At 41.3% G+C, this 22,876-nt stretch overlaps 1 protein-coding gene across 1 annotated transcript in view; it reads right to left on the reverse strand.

The window, feature by feature from the left end:
* PARM1 (prostate androgen-regulated mucin-like protein 1) overlaps positions 1–22,876 on the reverse strand; it is a 101,186-nt gene that overhangs the window by 8,634 nt on the left and 69,676 nt on the right. Inside the window, exon 3 of the mRNA XM_079152758.1 lies at positions 3,120–3,198. Within this exon, the coding sequence (XP_079008884.1) occupies positions 3,120–3,198 (79 nt within the window). The remainder of the gene's footprint in view (positions 1–3,119; positions 3,199–22,876) is intronic.

Here is a 22,876-nt window from a genome sequence, read left to right on the forward strand (position 1 = left end):
ACAATTCTGAGTTTGATATTGTTATTGCAATGGTCCCATTTTACAGATGAAGAGACCGAGCACAGTATGGTTGACACTTGCCCCAATGTTCACACTATGGTCTTTCCATGTTCTCTACATTCATTTCTTCATTTCACCTCAAAACATCCTTGAGAGAGATTTACTATTAGCTCTACTTTTGCAGGTTGTAAAGATCAACGATGGGGGGATGATAATTTGCTCATGGCTACCTAAGGAATCAGTAGAAAGGTCAGTACAGCACTGAACTTGACTGCAAAGCTCACATTCCTCCCTCACACCACACTGCCGCTGGCTAAAACAGGGATTACTGGCACAGGAGGGCTCGGGTAGGTTCAGAGCAGTTCAATTTTATAAGCCACATCCTACAGTGGCTCAGGCTATAAAAAGACACAGTTCTCCTGGCAGGGGACATATGACAAAACTAGAGGTTCAAGGTCCTTGGAGAATGGGAGTGTGATAACCATGGTTAAAGCATTTTCCAAAGCCTTTGGAGGAAATGAGATGGGCAGAAAGGTACAAGGACTGAGCTGCTGTTGACAGGGCTTGCGAGGTGCATGGTGTTCTGGTGGTGAAGCCACCTTTTCCAGTGGCCTCTCCCCTTGCATTTTCAGGGACATTGGCTGGGTCAGGGCCATAGCCATGGTTGTAGCCAGGAGCTAATGGGTTCCCTTATGAGCTGTGATATCAGTCACCTGTTGCTCCAGCCAAGTGAGCTAAAAGACCACAGACAATAGAACCCTTATTGTGTTATTGTTCTCAGAATTCTGGGGTGGTAGGAAAAGGATAAATTTCCAGCCAAGGCAAAGCTTAACGTTGTGCACACACATACACATGCACACGGGCACACATGCATCCATGAAGCCAACTGTATTTTTGATGAATGATGAGTGGGGTTTTCCAAGAATCTGACAAAGTGATATTTGAAAGGGTTTTAGAATAGCCCTAAGATTCATGAGAACTATTGACCTCCTTACATTATCATTTTGCCAAAATAATTAACGAAAATGTAGAAAGGGGGTTTCCTTAGGGGGTTTCCAAACCAGGGGTGTGATTACTTTATTCTCCTTAAGTTTATAGTAACACATTTAAGTAGCATGATAGACAAGTAGTAATATATTTAAACCATGTAAACCTTTCTATTTTTGGGAGAAATAACCTACAATGGGGAGAGAAGCAATGATTAATTCAATTTAATAATTCATCGAGTTTATCTGGTGATAAGGTCTCAGGGAAAGATAGTTTAAAATAACATTTTATGCAATTTTAATTGCCATCATTAGAACAAGTTTGTAATGTCCTACTAATAACATTTTCCAAGTACAGTAAGATCTACGGTGGCAGGACTGGGTCTCATCAGTCAAGTGTCAGTGTTTAAAGGAATGCCTGGTAGATGGCTGATGCTCAACATCTGTCTGTCTGCCTAACTATCTATCTGTCTATCTATCTATCTATACATGCTTATATTATTAGGGTTCCTTCCAGTTTTACTGTTCTGATGATGATGATGGTGGTAGTGGGGGTGGCTGTGCTATGTACTTGGGAAACAATATCCATTAATCTCTCAGTAATGCTACCAGGTAATTAAAATTACTGACCTTATTTCACAGGACAGGGAAGTGAGGATCAGTGACTCACCATAACGTGGTCAGGCCACACTGCTAGAAAGTGGTGGAGCCGGGATTTAAACTAAAGTCTCCCTGCTTCTGGAGTCTGAATCTTTATCATTATTTCAGACTGCCTGCCTATGGCCAGTGTTGGATTGATGGTAAATTTGAATTCTTGCCTCAAGTCAAGAGAACACTTTTTTTTTTTTTTTTGAGGGGGTAGGTAAAAAGAAGCCATAAACAAGCCAATGAATAAATGAGAAAGAAAACATAATAATAGACATTGATAACAGCCAGGATTAAAGTAATAAAGACACCAAGAGAATAAATAAGAGGCACCAAACTGGGAGAGAAGTCTGTCAGAGGAAAGGAGAGTCAAGTCAGCGTTTGCTATGTAAGGAACAGCTAGAAGCAAAGCAATTCAGGGTGGGGGCTAGGGAGAGCCAAGGTTCTGGGAAGGCAAGAACCTGTGAGTCCTAAGAATTGGAGGGAAGCCAGCCTGCCCAGCCCCGTGGTCAGGAGGAAGGACAGAGGTGTGTGAACCAGAAGAGGTGGGAAGAGGCAGGTCTGTGAATGACTTCCAGGGCCATTGTGAGGAGTTAAAATTCAATTCTAAATGCATAAGGGAGTCACTGGGGGATTTTAAGGGAAGGAGTGATGGGTCAGAGCGGCTTCCATAACAATGGTACCTGGGGCTGGGAGTGGAATGTGTTGGAGGTCACTGAGTGGCTGTGTTCACCATGGCAAAACATGTCCTTCTGTCCCTTGTTACAGGCACTGAGCAGACTGGCAAATAAGACTGCCACTTGCCATCTGGTGTTTTACAGCTGGAAGGACACTCAGAGAGTGTGAATAATGTGGTTTTGAGACTTTTGGATTTCACAGAGCAATAGAAAAAAAATGATGGATTCAGAGTACAGCAGCTTTCAGCTGGCTATGGAAAGTAAAATCTCAGTTGTCATTTATGATCATCTTCATTTTGTGGAAGAAAATACTTTTTAGAACTCAAAATGTAAGGATATAATCTCAGAGAAACAAAAAAGCCCAGTTTTTTAGAAAATGCTACACTTTCCTTTTGTTTTTCACATTCTGCTCTAAAAACAGTGAAAACCTTATTAACAGATCAGGTACAAATGCAGAGATGAGTGTGCACAGCATCAGTGTTTAGGAACCATTGATCCCACTCCTCTCCCACAGCATGTGGCTTTCCCAGGATGGTGACATGGTTGAAGGGTAGAGATCCAGGTTCATCTCATCCCATGATACCATCGTGCTGCGTATTTCAGCTTATTAGCTCTGCTTTGCCAAGCTTCAGACACTGGACTGTCTACTCCTGACTAGCGTGGAGTGCACTGGTCACATTTACCTATCTACCAGTGTTTATGAGCGCTACAACATCAATTAAGAAAGAAGACCTCAGCAAAACAGCTCTCAGCCTGGAGCCCCACAGAATGGAAGGCTCTTCTTTTTAAAGAAGAGTGAGGAGTGTCTCACCTGATCTTCAGATACGCTGCAACCCCAAACACCAACAACACCACAGCAATGACGGTCACGGTAATGGCGGCAATGCTGCCTGTGAAGGAGGAAAGGCAGAGAACAGAAGATAAAGGGGTGAACGTGATGACCGCAGTGGCCGGTACCCATCTTTGCCTGATCCCATTTTTCCTCCGGAAGAGGAAGAAGTTATTTACTTTGGATCATTCTGCAGGGAAGTCAGAACTAGGACAAAACCCAGGATCTTTTTGTTGTTGTTGTTGTTGTAGATGAATAAAATACCTTTATTTCTGTTTATTTATTTTTATATGGCACCGAGGATTGAACCCACTTCCTCACACATGCTAGGCAAGTGCTCTACCACTAAGCTACAACCCCAGCCCCAAGTCTCAGGATCTTAATTCTGTTACTAGAACATTATTTATGCCAAATGAAGTTTAGTAAATGGTCAATATTATTTTGGTATTTCTTAAGAACTTTGGTTAGCCTGGAATTCAAAGAACAGTGTGCAGCTATAATGATGATCTTTTTAAGAATGACAATGGTCAGCCACTGCTGCTGTTGTTTACAGGGATAGTGGATTTTAAATCTCTTGATGTCTTCTTCGTTTATAGGCTCTGGCTCATCTTCCATCATTTTTGAGATACTGGGAGATAGGATGTTTTATTTGTGGGTCACTACAAGTAATCTGATCATTTCTTTAAATAAACCAAAACTACACAGTTGTACTTTTAGAGTCCACTTTAAAAGAGTCACTTTGGTATGAGATGCACCCATTTGAATGATGCCAGCATATCAAAGTGTTTTCTAAAAAGTCCTTTTGGGAAAGGTTTCCAGCTTTCATCCTTAAATAGTAAATTTGGTTTCAAAGAGAATAAAGTCAAGTTTGGTGGACAAAATAAGGTCAAAGCTATTTTGTTGTTTGTTGAGTAACCAGGTACAATTATAAAGTAACAGGAATGTTTTATTCTGTAGTTTGAAATCTGGTTCCAAAAACAACTATTAATGGGCAATTAAAAAAAAAAAAAAACCTTTGAGCACATTGCCTTGTAAGAATAACCATACTGCCTCTGAATACTACCTCAGGCACAACACTCCTTTTGTGTGAGCTTTGGGCTAATAATGTATAAACGGCAGTTTTATTCCACCTTAGAAATGCCAAGAATCGGGCTCTTGTTCCTAATACTTCAAGTAACAGTTTGGCATTAAAGGTGGTGTTAGGGACCCACTGATTCTTTCAGTCCACTGGGAAATCATTTAGTACTTCAACAGATGAATGGGAATCTTCTTAAACACAGGAAAAAGCATAAGAGGTTTGGAGTCAAATATGTGGATTGATGTGTGGTCCAACCATGATTAGCTGTGTGACCATAAGCTGTTTACTTAACCTTGCCAGCTTTTGCATTACTCACCTGCAGAGAGAGAGGAATGAGAGTGTTCTACTCACCTCATGTGGCTTTGAGGGGATTAAACAAGATGTCACCAATCTAAAGAACTATCCAGATGCATGATCCCAGACCAACTCCTGACCTCATGTATTAGGTCTCAAAGATGATGACTCTTCCCCACATTTCTGGAGATTTATCATTGTAGGTTGTTTTGCCATCATCCTTTTATTTTTTCCCTTCAAATATGAATGGCTTTTATTTATTGTTCTTTTCATTATCCCTTCCACCCAAAGATTTAGAGCATAGCTAAGAAGCAAAGCTACTTATTAACTGTTTAGTAACTCCCCAAAAGCTTTGGGTGAAAGAAGGCTATATCAGGCACCCATATTCTTAGTGGTTTATAATTCCTTAAGGAGAACTAAAGGGGATCATTGCTACATGAAGTCAAAGACTACCTTTTAATGTCTCTATGGAGACTGACCACATTCATCCATTTCAATGAGCAAGCACGCTTCGGGACACTCACATATATTTATTTCTTTGCTCCTGGAGTCCTTTAGCATTAGAATTAGTATAATTATCAGTATAATTCTCTTTCCCTTTTTATTATGTAAAGATAAACTTATGGCACTGAATGCTCAAATGTGCATACGGGGTCAAGTAGAGGAAGTCTGAGGTTGGATCCTTTTACGAAACCTCCATTCCTACTTTGCAAGGCAGCTCTTAGCTTCTTGGCCTCCAAACTGTGCTGAGATCAGAACAATTCAAAAGTTCACTGAAGCCTCATAACAGCTCTTTTAAGAGCTTGTGAAAGGATTATGACCGCAAGGTAAGGAAATGGGGGTATTTTAAGATTGAAAAAGATACAGTCATTGCAATTAGGACCAGTTAAAGAAATTGACCTTTTAATTTCTCCCTTTTTAGAAAATAGGAGAAGAAAAGAAATATAGCTGATTTGCCTATAAGACTTCTTTTTGCCCCAGGGATACTTGAATATAGAAAATCTTGGGGTTGACCTTTTTCAAAGTTTCTTCCCTAACTCTATGCAGTTGGGTCTCCTCCAACTCTCCGATTTACTGGATTTATTTATATACCACTTCTTTCTAAAGATAAATCAGGCAGTTTCTAACTCCAGCGCTGTTCTTTTTCTGTTGTTGTTGAGACAGCAAGGGATAAAGTGACCTGCTTCTCCTCCATGTGATGGGTGGCTCCCTAGCTTTTGGGGTAACCCATCTTTCAAATGGGGCTCCTCAAGGCTACCCTTCCTTGTCCACAGATGACATCAACAAGCTGGAAAAGTGATTGCCCACCTGATAAGCACTTGGAGGCAGCTGGGCAAAGGTTGAAGCCAAAAGGTCTGAAGTAAAACAGTTTGTGCTTAAATATTTGGATTTCTTTATTAATTATTCTGCTACCCACTGGCCAGTCTCATAGGGTGCTAGTCAGGGTGCCAGAATCTTCTGGAAGTAGAACTTTGCCAGCCCTGAGCCTAGAAGATCTTGCGCCCTGAACTGGCTCCCAGCTCCTCAGCAGTTGCAGCCTCAGAAGTTTCCAGTAACCTCAGCTCTGGGAAGTTCCACACCTGAGGATTTCCTGATTTGAGCCTAAGAGGGTTGCTGAGCAAAGATTAGCAATGGTAACTGAAAAGGCTTTATTTCCTCCTTGTGAAAACAAATGTCATTTCCCCCGAGTTTAGTTTAAACTAATCTGGAATTCCCCTCGTCTTCCTACTCTCTCTTTTTTCGAGGTGTGGCAGGGAGAATAAAAATGAGGCAGGTGTGGCTGGAGTCAGGGGAGGCTTTGCCCCAAGTGGAAGGTGTAAGGTCCTCAGTGGGCTGTGTCCTGGGAATGGAAGGATGGGACAGGTGGCTGGCATTTCAGTTCTTCCTCATTGGGGTTTGTGAGTTACAGATTGGGTATGACTCATGCTGCACAGCTCTGGAATGAACAGAAACTAAGAGAGAATTGGAGGACACTTATCTGTATGTTTTATAAGCCAAGATACAGGAATATTATACTGTGCTAGAACATTCAATCGTGCCAACATATTCTGCCTCACTGAAGAGCTGTTGAAGATCCATAAACCAAAGCCTCCTTGAATTTTGTGCTTCCTGGAAGTCTGGGATTTCTCAGGGTGCCTTTCTACCACTTTCCAAATGGCCCAGCACAAGAATAAATGGTCACAAGAATAACCATAACTGTCTACATTTTTGCGGGTGATTACTTTGGGCCGGCACTGTGCCAAGAGCTTTACAACTCTCATCATGTTTAATTCCCTTTAGGAGATGAGTGGACTTATTCCCATTTTATAGATAAGGAAGTGAAGGGCCAGGGAGGTTAAGAATGTGATTGAAGTTTTACATTTGGTAAATGATTGATCTAGCACCTGAACCCAGTACTACTGCATCCAGCTTTTGCATTTTAAATCATCAATACACTTACCACCTCCAGCCCTTTTCTCAGCTCATCAGCTCCTACTCTTACTTCAAGACTTAACTATTAACACTTCTGAGAAACATTCTCTTATTCTCCCAAGCAAGCCACAGAGCTGCTGTGTTCTCTGGTCTGTTTCCTTCTTCATGTACCTTATAGCGCTTTCCATTTCTTTGTAAGCTGTTAGCACCAAACATAGTTTCTAGCCCACAGTGTCCATCTACCTCTTTTATTTGATATTAAACAAACAAATGTGTTGGTGGGAAAAAGTGATAACTGGAAGTTTTCTGGCCCCAATCACTGTGCTAAGAAAGTTCTCAAGCAGCAGGCTCTCCACCTGCTCATTTTGGAATCCCCTGTTCTAGGTCTTGTCTGAGTCCTTAGTCCTGTGGTTCTACCACACCAGTCCTCTGCCCTCCACACAGTACCCGTGAGTCCCGAGGGATGACTGGAGGGGTACTGATTTAGAAATATCCAAAGAGAGCCAGATGATCCTATGAAGCAGCCCCAGCAAACTCCTAAAAGGCTATGCTGCTATTCAGTTCTGGTCAGGCAATGTGGGGATCAACTGTAAGATCATTTTTTTTCCTTTTTTTTTTTTTTTAATTGTAAACAAATGGGATACATGTTGTTTCTCTGTACATTTTAAGGAGCCTCTCTCCCCATGTCTACAAATCATCCAAAGACAGGTATGTTTTCTCTTGATCACATACTTGGAGAGACTTTGCTCCTCTCTATTCACCGTCCCCAACACTTAACTGAAAGTGCACTCTGATCTTTAGGGGTTTAGCAATATTCCCAAGTCCCTCTTCTCATTGAGGGATTTCCTCCCTGCCCTTGCCTTTAAACATGAAAGTAACGCTGCATCTGAACTCTTTGGCAGAACTACTCACAATTATATCCAACATGAAAATATTAGGATGTGCTGAGGTGAAGCTAAGTAGGCTGTGGAAGATAGAATTAAACTAGACTCTTAAAAAGGTTTGCTCTTTCTGTGAGAGCTGGGGGTGGAGGAGGTGTTGGTGGAGTTCCCAAGGTGAAAGAAAGGTGTGTGCCTCACTCCCTGCCCATAGTTCCTACTCTTGACCCACAGGCTCCTGGAGAATTCAGCAGTCAGTGTACTTAGAAGGTGCATGCCAGAGCTTGACCAAGGTCGTGGGTGTGTGTGCATGCCTCTGTGATCTATTTAGAGAAGAGTGTTGAACAAACCTCTTGACTATTCATCACTACTCTTGCTCCTGGTCCAGAGATTCAGGAAAAAATGGAGAAAGGAGCAGGTGGCCACTTCAGAGTGTGCAGCAGCTCTGTCAGTCAAGGTCACCAAGAGGAAAGGAACACTGTGTCTCAAAGGAATTCTTTCCCTCTCAAAGTTTGTGTCTGTGGATATGCTGGAGGATGGAAGTAAGTGACTGGTGAGGAAAGGGGCTTGACAGACCGTGTGTGCCTGAATCTCTATGTATTACACTAGGCTCTTCCATCTTTTTTTTTTTTTTTAACCAGAGATTGAACTGAGCCACATCCCCAGCCCTTTTTTGTATTTAATTTAGAAACAGGGTCTCACTGACTTGCTTAGCACCTCACTTTTACTGAGGCTGGCTTTGTACTTGTGATCCTCCTACCTGAACCTCCCAAGCCACTAGGATTACAGGCATGTGCCACTCTACCTGCTAAGCTCTTCCATCTTTAGGACAATAGCATCCTTCCTTCCAAGAACGAAAATGACAATAACAGTAATAATCAATAGGAAAAGCAGAAATAGCAACTGATGCTTTCTTGTTGAGTACTCTGTACAGGAATTTTCTATGGGCTTCACTTAATCTAATTCATTCAAGTCTCCTGAGCACTCTGAAATGTTCTCCTTATAGAATCCTGCTATCTCCATTTTACAACTGGGGAAACCGAGGCACATGTGAAGGGCCAAACTACACAGCTGGTACTTAGAAGGGCAGGGGTGTAAGTGCTGACTCAGAGTCAGTGCTGCTGCCCATTGGGCTCTCCTGCTGCCTTGGGCTTTAGTGACAGATCTGGGTACACTTTTAGATAAAACCGCAGCTCTGGTTATCCTGTCTGCTTTTTGTTGGATGTCTAGGAGTCAGGGCATGAGTGGTATTTGGGTCCTCTTGTAGGAACTGTTGAAGGTGAGTCAGAGCTGAATAATTCATTGAGAGGAAGACTAATTAGAAGTGGATAGCAGTCACAGAACAGCCACCTAAACAAGATCCATGTCATTGGTTTCCAGCATGTGTTGTGGCCTAAAAGAGCTGTAGAGAGCTGCCACATGCAGTTCAGTCATTCCTTGGTGTCCATGAAGAACTGGTTCTAAAATTTCCTGTAGATACCCAAACCCAAGGATGCCAAAGTCCCTTATAAAAAATAGTGTGGTATTTACATATAACTATATACACTTCCCATACACTTTGAATCATCTTTGGATCACTTATAATACCCAATGCCATGTAAATGCTATATAAATACTTGTAGTACTGTATTGTTTAGGAAATAATAACAAGAAAACGTCTGTACATATTTAGTACAGATGCAATTTATTTTGTTCAAATATTTTTGATGGGAGATAAGTAAATACAGATGACTGACTGTATATTAAATAACCCAAGATATATGGTAACTGTCATTTGCTTTGGTGATGGTGGTGGTAATGGTGATGGTAGTGGTGTTATTGCTACTGCTGATGGTGTGTGTGTGTGTGTGTGTGTGTGTGTGTGTGTGTGAAAACATTGTAAGACAGGGGAGAAATGATAAAAAAAGAAAACTTCAGTTCCCAAATACTACTACCTAGGCAAATACTGATTTTGTTGTTAATGAAGTTGCTTTGACTTTTGGCATTGGGTTCTGCTTGAATTTCACTCCTGTTTTTTCTCCTGCTGTATTCCAAGCCAAGGGAAGCTAAGTTTGTCTCCTTCATATGTCCAATCAATGCCACAAGCCTGTTCTGAATGAGCTCATGGACTCCTCTTGAGCTGGGACAGCATGGATATAGAAAACAACAGGCCATATCTCTGAAGTTTCTCTACCCAAATGCAGAGACAAGCATCAGACCCTGGGAGCCACATAGGAGAGTGCAGGATGGGATGGACAGAGAGACAGGAAGGTAAGTAGAATGTGGGTGGCACCAAACTCTGTATTTCTACTGGTAACAGAAAGAAGTAAAGCTGAGAGTCTATCAAAACTGGAGCAGTCTTGGGAAGAGGTGGGAATGAAGTTGTTCTCTGAAGCATGGGCAGGATTTGGACAGACAGCAGTGAAGGCTCCAGTGGGAACCAGCTAGGAGAAGAGACACCTAATGTTTCTGGGCTTGAAGCATCAGTACTGGGCATGGAAACAGAAGCACCTTGACTGGAGTCCTTATCTTAGAAATGGGCCAATCCCTGCCCTTTCCAGTTCCTGGGGATATAGGGAGGAGCAGATGAGATGAGGTGCTTTGAGAACTAGCACATGTAGGGTAGGGGGCTGTTGACATCTTTGTATAGCTCGGCCTCTTTACTTTACAGATTAGGAGAATGAAATACCAAAGGAATGACTTCGCAACTTTCCCAAGGTCACATGGTTTACAGAAATGACATAGCTAGAAACTAAGTCTACAAAAGAAGGTATCAAGGAAATTAATAGGGACCATGAAAAGGATTGGTCCTTGGGATCAAGTCACGGGGAACTCTGAAAGCCAGTCATGGTGTTGGGGCTTGATAATGTGGGGAACCTTGATAATGTGGGGGCCTACAGAAGTGTTTTGGGGAGAGGGATGCACCATTTTTTATAGAATCTTATAAAGCACAACCTCTGGGAATTTGCTCCTGATGAGGGCTGCTACTTTGAGCCTTCTTTTTCTAGATGTTTGCTTTTACTCTGTGTGGCACAATTTAGTGAATTTATTCTAGTATACAACTGATACTGACATCTGTAGCTGTGGGTAGTTATGCATATCATGCATACAGGATAGAGATGTATGAAATACACTGTTAAACTAATGATTTCATGTGAACACATTTGGCCTGCTCTCCAGATTGGAAGTTCCTGAAAGCTAGAAACACCAAATTGTGCTACTTTATTTGTCTAGGCTCAAAATAAGTAATTCATAAAATAACTTATGTCTTCTGAAGTGTAGCTATTTTTTTGTATTGATCTTTATTAATAGCTATGATGCAAGGGAGAGAGCATCATATGAGGCATTTATGAGGCACGTAGCTTGCAATTCAAATATTCTACAGAAATGTTTTTAATTAACACAGCCTAAGCCTGTTTCTTTAAGTTTGACCTTTTCCCAAAAAATCTTCCCTGAAAATCTTTAAATCATTAAATGACTAGTTATTTCTTCACACAGAATGTAAGAAGTAAACTTTATCAATTAGCCAAACATTATTACAACTGGAATCTTTTGCCTCATGTTTATCCTCTCATCTAGAAGTTAGTGGGAAAGATTGGTTAGTGAACAGAATTGGGATCCAAACTTTGGGGCAGGATTCATATCTGATTCTACTTCATGTAATTAGAAGACCTGGTTTGGGGACTGGCTGTAGTTTTATCTAAAAAGCATTTGACCTACTTAAAGCTGATAATACAGAGTAGAAATATTAATCTTGGCTGAGATAATGGAAGATGTGCACTCACACAAGCCAGATGCTTCCTTCATCTTCCTTCGTGTTCTTCTCTTTTGAGGGCACATTAGCTGTACTTTAAGGAGTAGGGGGTGTGGAGCCTAGGTTTGCAATTAATGCAAACCAGGGTGTGTGCAGTCAGGACAGGTCTCAGTTACCATGGTTTTAAAGTGTCTTTACTTTCTTACAATTTCCTTTTCCAACACAATTGAGACCTTTTTCTTACTTGGAATTTATTTTAACCACCTCTTTAGGTCACCTAGTCTCAGTTCTCCTTTGACATGTGTAATACAATCTAAATGGCATTTCCAAGAATGGTAAATGTTCCTCTTCCCCTTTTCTCAAAGCACAGTGACTGTCTTCCACATTGCACAAGCCGGTACCACACAGCAGCTCCTCGGTGGTGCAGGGGAGCACTGATTTTATTCAATTGGCCTCAGGGTGCTCCCTGCACCAAAACTGCAGGGAATGAGGGACATTAGGGCCAGGTTGGGGATTCCACCTCCTAAGTCATCTTTTGTGAATGATGCATGGGGGAGAATAATATATCACAGAAAATTTGCCACTGTCCTGTCCTGAGCTGTCATTTATCTCCATGGATGCCAAGAGACAGGGTTTTTGTCATTGTTACCTCTTTATTACTTCAGTGATGAAAATCTCTATTACTTCAATGATTACTTCAAAATCTGACTATAGATGAAACAATCCTAAGGGGAGAGATAAGTCAGATTTTTGAAATAAGGATATTTTTGGATTGCTCTCCTTTTATTATTTCATTATTTTCTACCCATCTTTTTTTTAAATTGGTTCTTTTTAGTTATGCCTGACAGTAGAATTCATTTTGATATAATTATAAAGGCATGGAATATACCTTATTCAAATTAGGACTCTATTCTTGTGGATATACAGGATGGTGGGATTCATTGTGGTGTATTCATATATGTACGTAGGAAAGTAATGTCAGATTCATTCCACTGTTTTTCCAAAAAGGATGATTTTTGAGAATCATCCAGTCACAGGTGAAGGCCCATTTCCTCTGGGGTTAGGCAGCCTTAGCAAGCAAGACCTTTTATACCATCTGCTTTTCTCTTGGTTCAGAGGACATAAGCAAGAAGGAAGGGTGGAACTCTCAGTGCTACAGTCTTTATTTGCCAAACAATGTGCAAATTTATTGTTTTTATCAAGGAAACTGAGTAGGGAACAGAGAATTACAGTTTCAGGTCACCTGTCCCAATACCTTCTTGGCAGCGATATTGACGTCATTACTGTAGTCCCAAGGACTCATGGATCTCCTGGGGACCATTAACTAAATTTAGCCTTGTCCTCATGTAATAATCACCAAGGCCATGTAGGAACCTGCTTTTGGACACTGTATTTACTAAGTTTTAATTTCTCCCAGACTCCGGCCCAGAAAGTTTAAGAGTTAAAAATACTGGAAAGAAAAAATAATTTCCAAATTCTAATGAAAGTTAAGGGAAGAGTACAACTTTGAGGTCTTAATTGTCTACTGTTGGAGGCAGGTGAGGCCCAGGCTTAATTCTATCACTCAACTTTATTTGCCCCAGTTCCCCAAACTGCTTTTCTTTCTGGCTAGAAATCTCTAGTTCTTCCAATTCTCTAACCCTTGCCTTTGAATTTCCTAAGTTTTCTGAAAGTGTTACTGTTTCAAATGTGAACAGAGTTATTTTTCTCCTTCACACTTTTTGGTTATCCTTTTCTATATTGTACTGTTGGCAGGTACTTAAATGGACTTTTATTGCCTAATATGTACAGTAAGTATCCTTTTGGGAGTCTTAAAGTGTTTTACAAACATTCTAAGTTTTCAAGTTAAGAAAATCAAAGTCTAGAGGAGTCAAAACTCTTGCTGGTATCCACTTGGGAATTAAGGACCCAACTGTAATAATAATAGCTAACATTTATTTAGTGCTAACTATATAAGAGGCAATTTATATACTTGTCTTATTTAATCCTAAGAAAAATCCTGTAGAACAGGTACAGTATTATACTTGTACCTTCATCTTATAGATTAAGAAAACTTGACACCCAGTGATAAATGAACTTGCCCCTCAGCCTCCCAACTAGCAAATGGCACCAGTGAGATTTGAGCCAGGCAGTCTGATACTAGCATTCTTGACTTCCTGGAGTCTGCCTTTGGAATGACTCCACAATTCCTCCAAATGGAAATATAATAAAGTATTTTTGATGCCCAACTCTCATGAATTTACTGAGCTTTTATGATTTTAATGTAAGTTCACCTTCATCTTTGAACCTGTGGTCTAACCCTGAAGGTTATGAGGTTAATCATGAAAGCAAGATACTACCAAATAAAAGGTCATCTTTTATTGGCCAATATTTTTCTTTCCTAGGACCTGAGAAACAAGCAAGCCGAGGATAGTATCAATTCAGTATTTTTTATGTGGTTTTCTGATATACTACTCTGGACTCAATTCTCTGGGATGGGATTTTTAGATCCTTTTCTGATAAGTTGAGGGCTTGATGCTGATCTACCCTCACTTCTCTGACCAGTTACCTTGTAATTAAAAAGGCATGCTCTTTGAGTTGGAAGGTGATGGTAAAGGTTCACACTGGATATGGAATCAGGAACATTCCAATCAGTTTTCCCAATGAGCCAATAAGCTGTAGATTCATTGACAACATTAGCTGTGCTTATAAGCTCAATCTCTCTTTCTCAGTGAAGCATTTCCAAAATCACTTTAGTCATCTATTATTGGTGAAAGTATTTGAAACAGAAAATTGTTCCAGGGGGACAGAAACTCTCCAAATGTAATAAAAGGTGACATTGGGATAATTAAAATATATGATGGAGTTGTCTTGCTACTAGATGACAACAAATGGTAAATAGTTGACTTTATTACCTTGACATATATTTTTCAAAGGGCATTCTGGTAATATTTCAAAACTAGATTAAGATTTAGGTAGTACAAGTAAGCCAAAGGAGAAATGTAAGTAGAGATGAAAATTCAGAATAATTTTTAACTAAAATAAAATCTGACAGTTGGAGCTCCTTATGGGAGTTTGCTTTGCTTTAGCTAGCTGTGAGGTTTAGAATAAGTTTAAAGAATTGGGCAGAAAAGAAAAAAAAAAAAATGAAACTGCAGGCTTATAACAGTAACCATGGCAGTGCATGGGAAAGTCAAAGTAGGAATCAGAATGATGGGAAAAGAAAGGTGTGAGGGGACATGGGGAGCGAGGGGAGAAGTCCAGAGTGACTGCAGAAAGTCATTGAGACTGTCAACTGTGATGACAGATGACAGCATGACAGAGTATCAGAGGTGTCTCTGTGTGCACAGTGAGACCCTTCAATTTTTCTTCATTTTTCAATTTAAAGGTCAGGATTTATAAGGCTAAGGAAATAAGTGGATTTATGATCTTACACTTGATATTTCATCACCAAAATTCACTCATTTATTGACTGATTGATTTCACTGAACATTTACTGAGCATCTACACTGAGCTAGATGCTCTTGGGTGCTGAGAATACATTTGTGAACCCAAACAGACAAAGCCCCATCCTTGTAAAGAGGTGAAGGCAGTGAACTAGGAGCCACACCATGAAGAAGAGATGTGACTGAGCTGGGGCGGTTTATAACTGGGAGGCTGGAACTGGATTGGGGGCCCCACAAGAAACATCCAGAGCAAGTGATGTTGAGCTGAGATCTGAGGAATAAATTGAAATTAACCAGGCAAAGTGCTGTGTCATGAGAGGATTCAGGCAGAAGCATCCCAACAAGTGAAGACCCTCTCTGACAGAGCAGCAGGTTGGTGAAACTGAGAGGCAGCCAGCATGGGTGCTGTGAAGAGGGAGAGGCAGGGGTGTGGATGACCCAGGTGTGGCAGGTAGAGGCTACCTTGAGGCTTGGGGACTTCACCCTAAGAGCAAGGGATGCCCTCAAGGAACTGAGATGTAGGCCATAGCAGGTTATGTGTGACCTGATCGGAGTTGTATTTTATCATTGCTCTGGGTCTGGCTTGTACAGAGAACAAGTCAGACTGGGGAGACTGGTGATGGGGAGGAGAGGAAGGACCAGTTAGGAGTTGATGCTGTGGGATTATGGGAGTTTTTGACCTGAGAATGAGTATAAAGAGAAGTGGATGAGTTTGGCATCTACTAACAATTCAAAATCAACAGACTTAGTGAAAGAGAGGAGATAGGAAGTAGAACAGAGAGAAATGGAAAGCTGTGAGTGCCATTCATTATACGAGGCCCAGGCCTGAGCAGGTACAATGAGCTGATATTTATAAAATGGAGCCTATAGATTATTGCTTTCTGATACATTCTGGGCATTCTAAAAGAATATGATCAGGAAACTTTAACATTCTTTTACATGGTTGACTTACAATTGTATTTTATATTAAACCATTGTTTATACCACGTTTAACCTATTTTTTAAATGTTTTTAAATATGATGGTCATTAATTCACTAGGATATAACTATTTTCACTCAACGTTTTCTAGGCATACTTTAAAAAATTAACTACTCTTTCTTTCTTTCCTACCAGGTTATTATTTTTTCAAACCTTTATTTGTCACGAGGGATATGGATGTCTGGTTGAGCAAATGTCCCTCACAGATACACAGTGATGTCTTGATGTCTGTACTGCTCAGTGACCTCGACTTAAGGGTACTTATTAGCACAGCTCATACTATAAGTGCTGGAGTTCAACCAGCAATTTAAATTTCAAAGGATTTCACCAATTTCCACAATTTCATGTCCTATTTGTAATAGAAAATACAGGACCACATAAGACCAGGGACACACGGATCCTATGGACAAAAGAGAATATACACTTTGCAGAGAGAAGGCTGACTATAATTTTAAAGTTTGCATGTGTAGGCTCTGATGACATTTTGAATGTAACTTGATTTGCAATGTTAGTTCATCCCTGAAGTATTCATTGAGTCCTAAACTGTGCATAGAACCACTCATTTTCATTCAGGGGATAAAAAGCAAACTGTAGTCATGGTTTTCACACACGAAGAGTTCTCGTTTAATAACACAAGATCACCCACATTTAACATGTCACATCTTTCTTTCTTCCTTTAAAAGTCAAAGGCTGAAAAATGAAAATCAATCAAACTCATTTCTTCTGCTATGGCCACCTGCTTCTCCTCCAACTGAGCAGCTCTACCCCTTAGACCCAGCTGGCGACATCTGACAAGATCCCATGTAGCTCATTTCCACAGTAGTGCTGGGGGCTGCCAGTCCTTCCTTTACTTTGTATCTCTACTGATTTAGGTAAGATGTATACAGTGAGGGAACAGGACTTAGGATGAGTGGGGCCTGGTCTGGTCACTCACTGAAGAACTTGAGTAAGCCAGTTAATCTCTTTGGACCTATTCTACCACCTGCAGAACCACTGAGCTCCCCTCAATGGATGATTCTGAGGATCAGATGAGGGCTACCTGTCAGGGACGAACCCAATTTTTAAGTAAGCCTCTTATGAATATATATGCTATTTCTTCTGCCCAGGATGAGCATTTTATAGGCAATTGTCATAGTTTGGTATGCCCAAAGGACTTGAAAGATTGCTCTTTTACTCAGTTTATATCTGAGAGCCCTTAATGTTAGGGTAGCTAAGTGACATGGCCCATCATTGACAATGATAAACCAGAAACTGGGTATAAACTGCTATATGTGTCTTAAGTCCTGAACTGCCAGCAACTTGCCCTATATATTTCTCCTGTCATTTGAAGGCAGAAGAAATTAAGCCAGACTCAGAAAATCAAGGATTGAATGTTTTATCTCATATATGGAAGTTAAAGCAAAATAAGGGAAAGAAGGCAGTGGAGTAAGTGTAGGGGGTCAGATATCACAAATATATAGGGAAGATCAGGGGATCTTCTTTTGTAGAAGGTAGAAAACAAGAGGGACAGGAAGGATGGGAAAGGGGAGGAAATAATGTTACATGCATATATAAATAGACCAAAGGAAATTTCATCTTTGTGCATATGTAACAAGTACCAATCAAAAATATATAAGTAAAAGAATGAACAGAAGATCAGTAGAGCAAAGGAAGGAGAATAGGGGAAGGGAGGAGGGGAGGAAAAGGTGAGGATTTAAATACAATTCCTCATGTGTACTATTTTGTCAAAATGAACCCAACTACTATGTATAACTATAATGCTTTAATTAAAAATATATATAATTCTTAGCAAGAGCTGAGTCAAAGCCTTTGGTAACTATATTGTTCTGTTGAGTATAGCTAATCACCTTATCACTCCCTGTGGTTCTCCAACACAAATACTGAGGTGCCTTTCTATTTCATTTGCAGTGTCTCTCTCTGTGCAGTCTGGGATCTGTCAAACTATGTTACTTTCTATGCCCTGTACATACTATACTGTAAACTCCAGGAGAGAAGTGACTGTATTATTTATGGCTATATTCCTAGTACTTAGCCAGATGCTCACAGTAAAAGTTCAGTGTTTGTTAAAGATGGTGGATACTTTATGGTGAATGTAATAATGATGATAACTTCTACAGCAAAACAATAACAACAATAATAATAATAGTGAATAGTAGTAAAATGCCAACCATAATCATTGATAAAGCCACTGCTTAATAGCCAAATTTATTATCTCACCCAAACCTTAGAATAACTCCATCATGCAGATGCTAACCTTATTCTATCTTACTGATAAAATAGGTTCAGAGAGATTAAACAACTTCCCTGGTGCTAGCTGATAGATTCTTCAATTCATTTGTTTAACAAATGTTATTGAGAGTCTGCCATGGGTCAGGCTGTGTTCTAGGAGCTGGGGTTAGCGCCTACATCTTCCTCCTTGTGAACAAGGCCACTGCTTTCCTGGACCTGACAGTCTAGTAGAAAATAGGCACTCCCCTCATAAAGGAGATAAAGTCAGAAAATAGTAAGCAATTAAAAGATAAATAAAACCAGGCAGAGGGATCAAGAGCAATGGGTTGCTATTTCAGATAAGGAAGTGAATAAAGGCTTGCCCTGACAATGGAGAGAGTCATTAAAGATCTGGAGAGACAGACAACGTTCAGGCAGGGACAACGGTAAGTGCAAAGGCCCAGGCAGGAGTATTATTCTCTGTATGTTCAACAAACAGAAAGATTTGAGAGTGAAAGAAGATGAGAGCAGAGGCCATGTGGGTTCAGACCATGTTGAGCCTTGTGAGCACAATACAGACTTTGGTCTTTACTCTGATTCAGAGGGGAGGCAATTATAGAGTGTTAGAGTCAAGGAGCAACAGAATCTGTTCTGAGCTGTTTTTAAAAAAAAAATAACACATTTTATTTATCCCAATATATCCAAAATGTTGTTATTTCAACATACAATCAATCTAAAAATTACTGTTTCCATTCTTCCTTTAGTGCTAGGTCTTGGAAATCCAGTGTGTATTTTACATTTACGGAACATTTCAATTTGAACTACACATTTTCATATGCTCAAAGCCACATCTGGCTATTGGCTGCTGCATTGGCAGTGCAGGTGTCAACCTAATAAGGTAGTCCTTACTTCACTTTTGACCTTATAGAGCTCAGACACGAAGATGGACATGAGCACCAGTCATATCCTTGGAAAAGGGGATCAAGGTCACAGGAGCATTTGGATTCTGAATTCCTCCTCTGACTCAAAGGCAGTTGGAATTGGTTATCAGAGAGCACTGCAGAGTTCAGGACAAACATAAAACAGATCCTAAAGTCCTACGAGTTTTAAAAGGCTCTCTGACAAGGGTGTGGTGAGTAGTGAGACCAGTTACAGGAACAGTAGAGTAATCCACGCGAGGGATGACAGAAGGATAAGAGGGGATCAGTGCAGATGGGATGGGTTAGACGTGGAGTATATGAGAAAGAAAAGAGTCTAGGATGATTACCAGGGTCTTGGTCGAAGGAACTGAAAGAAGAGAGGGTAAGACCCAGGGAGGAGCACACTTAGAGGTGAGGAACTCATCTCCTAGGCTTTCATGATATAAAACAGGGATAGAATTTTATATCTCAGCATAATCAGGATACAGATGTCATTTAAAGTCATTGGCCAGGATGCAATCATCTCAAGAGTGAGTATGGAGAAGGAGGGGGACTCCAGGATGCAGAGACCCTGGAGGGAAGAAGGCAGTAGTGGCCCTGGGGTGCTCAACGTAGACGGTGCAGCAGGGTGAGGGGGTGGAGTGAGGCAGAGGACAGAATAGGTGAAGAACAAAAACAGAACCTGTCCAGGAGCTCCAGTGGAGGCAGTGGTTTAAGGATGAAGGCAGTCACCATGTCATCGTTGACTGGGTCAATGGCTGCTGACAGGTTGGGTCAACCCAGTCCTGTTAATTAATCACCAGAGTGGAAAAAGTGGATGGCACTGATTCCTCACCAAGGGCAGTGTGAGTGCTCACAACTGGGGGGTGGAGTCTCTGCAGCATTGTGTGTGCAACATTACCTGTCAGGCCGAGTCTCACCTTCACACACAAGCACTAGGAACAGCCTTGCCCAAATCCCCTTTTGCTCTCCTTAAGCCTTAATCCTCTTTATCTCCTGCAGCTCAGCTCCTAGCCCCCTCCACCAGGGAGCCTTCCCCAATCCCTGTAGTAGGCTTATCTCCCAAAGCATTTATTTACCTTGCCGCAGAATTATTAATTGGTGACTATGTTCTGGTATGTGTTGAGCAGAGGAGTCCTTGGATTAATAGAAATATGCTGTGTGAACCCACTTGAAATAAGCCAGATGACCACATAAAAATTTGGTCTTATGCTGCCACTCCCAGAGGCAGCACATGAGTCTCTAAACAGGAACATCCCTGGTAGTCACCAGAGGCAGGATCTCAAGAGGAGCAGTGCAGCAATGTTGGGTGGTAACAGGGACTTGATTATGGGTTAGGAATCTGGCTCTGGGCCCAGCTCTGAACTGTGTGACCTTGAACAAAATACTTTGAACTTCTGGGATGGAGTTTCTTCACCTTTGAAGTGAACAGATTGTACCACTTTGTCCCAAAGATCTTTCCACCTATCTCAGTTCATTCTCAGAAACTAAGGGTGTTGAGAGTTCCCTATATTTGTGTCCTTTCTCTCCTTGAACTACAGAAAACTCAAAGGCTCAAACGTCAGGTCTTATACTCTGCATCAAGCACAATAAACACTATTTCATTTACTAGATCTTAAGGGATAAATCCTCTCTGTGAAATGTACCCAGTTTCATGCTCGGTTATCTCCTCCTCACCTGCCATGCCAGTCTTTTCTCCATCCATCCAAACAGTCCTTCATTCATTTACTCTGGAGTTCCTACTGTGTGCAAGTTCCCTAGAACCACAGAGGTTCATGGCCCAATTCTACCACTAATTTGTGCCTCATGACCCAGCTGAGTTGAAGATATCAAGACTTGTGACCTAAAAATCAAGATGAAATAATAGAGCAGAGCTCTTTAAAAATCCAAGAAACCAGAGTACTTGTAGAAAAGAATGGATGTGTCAGTTATGAGGATTCAAATATGCCAAGCTCAGACTTTTTTTCAGGACTATTGATCTTCCATGTCTAGACTATGCTGGAGGGGACAGAGAGTGGAGAGAGGGAAAACGGTTGGAAAACGGAAGTAGTGCACAGAGGTGTGAGCAGAAGACTGAATCAGGAAAGAGAAAAGTGATGGGGGTCATACCTGCAAGGCCGTACTCGGATGTCCCCTTTGTTAGAGACAGTCTTTAAGATACCCACGCAGCTCCAGGTATTCCTCTGTGCCATCGATGTTACTCTCATGATCAGAGTGAGGGTTGTGGGGGTTGGGATAAAGACAGAGACCTAAGGCACATACCCACAGCACTGTGGTAAGAGCTGGCCTGCAGGTATAAACAGGGTGCTAGCGGGGCAGGGACTGGATGACCTCCTTCGGCCTCTGCGATTCTACCCTCCACCCTTCTCTGAACAGTCATCCTGGAGGCTGACCTGTGGGGACTATACCAGTGGGTTTTTTTGTTCTTGGTTTCTGGGTCCACATCAGGGAGAGGGGGAGGGGAGAGAGAAAGAGAAGGGGAGAGGGAGAGAGGAGTAGGGGAAGGAGAGGGAGCGGGAGGACAGAGTATTTATTCCCTTCGCAGGAAGTTGGCCTTGGTTGGTGGTGTCCCTCAACCAAGGATCATTGCTCCCACCAAGATGGTCTCTTCTTCACCTCTCTCCTCTCCAGATTCTGGTCACTACTCCCTCCTTCCCTCTCAGGCCTGGCCCATAACTGTCTTGTGATCACAACCCCCCGTGGATCTCCTGTTCCCCTGTCAGACTTTGTAATTAGTTCCTTTATTTCTCAGTTTGCCTGTCCCTCTCATTGGGCCCCTCACTGACATTCTGAGCATTTTGAAATATGAATTACCATTCTTTGGGACTTTTCCCCTGACTGCACTGTGGTCTCTTCCGGGAGGCATCAGGTCTTTGCTAATCTTAGTTCTGTCTTCATGCCACACTGTCTAGCATGGTTTTTACTTATAGTGCTCGTTAATCATTTGTTGAAAGATGTGGATTTCTTCTCAGTGACAGCCTTTCATTTGACCCTGCTTGTCATGCACTATCCTATCCAGAATATTCTAGCCCATGCCGGTCACAGGCCCACCCAGGGGAAGGGCTGCAACTCCCTTGCCCCCTTCACCTTCTGGCTATTCTCACCTCACTGTATCTCAGCCAAATGACCCAAAGCTACCCTCAAAGCCTTTTCCTACCCCAAACCCTAAAATTTATAGCTTTATATTGACAGCAGATAGACGCAGCCTCAGAAAAGACCCTAAATAGTGCCTCACCATAATTTCCAAGATTGCAAAATGAAGATAAAAACAACAACTTTACAGGTTGCTGGGAGAATAAAAACAAATGCTATACCCTGTAAAATGTATTGTCTTTCTCATGAAGTACATCAGTGACAATAAAGAATAAGCAAGCTCTCTCTACCCCCACCCTACTTCGACTGGTTCCCAAAAGGTAAACACTTCTTTAAAACACTGAGCAGAATAATAACTAACATTTCCTGAGCACTTACTCCTTGCCAGGAACTATTCTAAGCACTTTATATGTCATCTCATTTAATCTCCTCAAGAACAGTATGCAGTAGAAGCTATTCTGTGCCCATTTTACATGTGAGAAAAGAGAAAGGCACAAAGAAATGAAGTCACTTGCCCAAGTTGGAAGTCAGAACAGAAATCTTGGAAACTTGACCCAAGGCCATGTTGTTAATCTCTCAACTATACAGTGTCACTCTTTTACAATCCCTGTGACATTATAAGAAGACAAAACAGGTAGGTGACCGTCAGCTACAATGAATAATATGTCATGTGGAAATTATCAAGTGATGAAAATTAAAGTTTGCATTCTTGTGGAAAT

This window comes from Sciurus vulgaris, assembly GCF_902686455.1.
Source record: "Sciurus vulgaris genome assembly, chromosome: 9".
Classification (NCBI taxonomy): domain Eukaryota; kingdom Metazoa; phylum Chordata; class Mammalia; order Rodentia; family Sciuridae; genus Sciurus; species Sciurus vulgaris.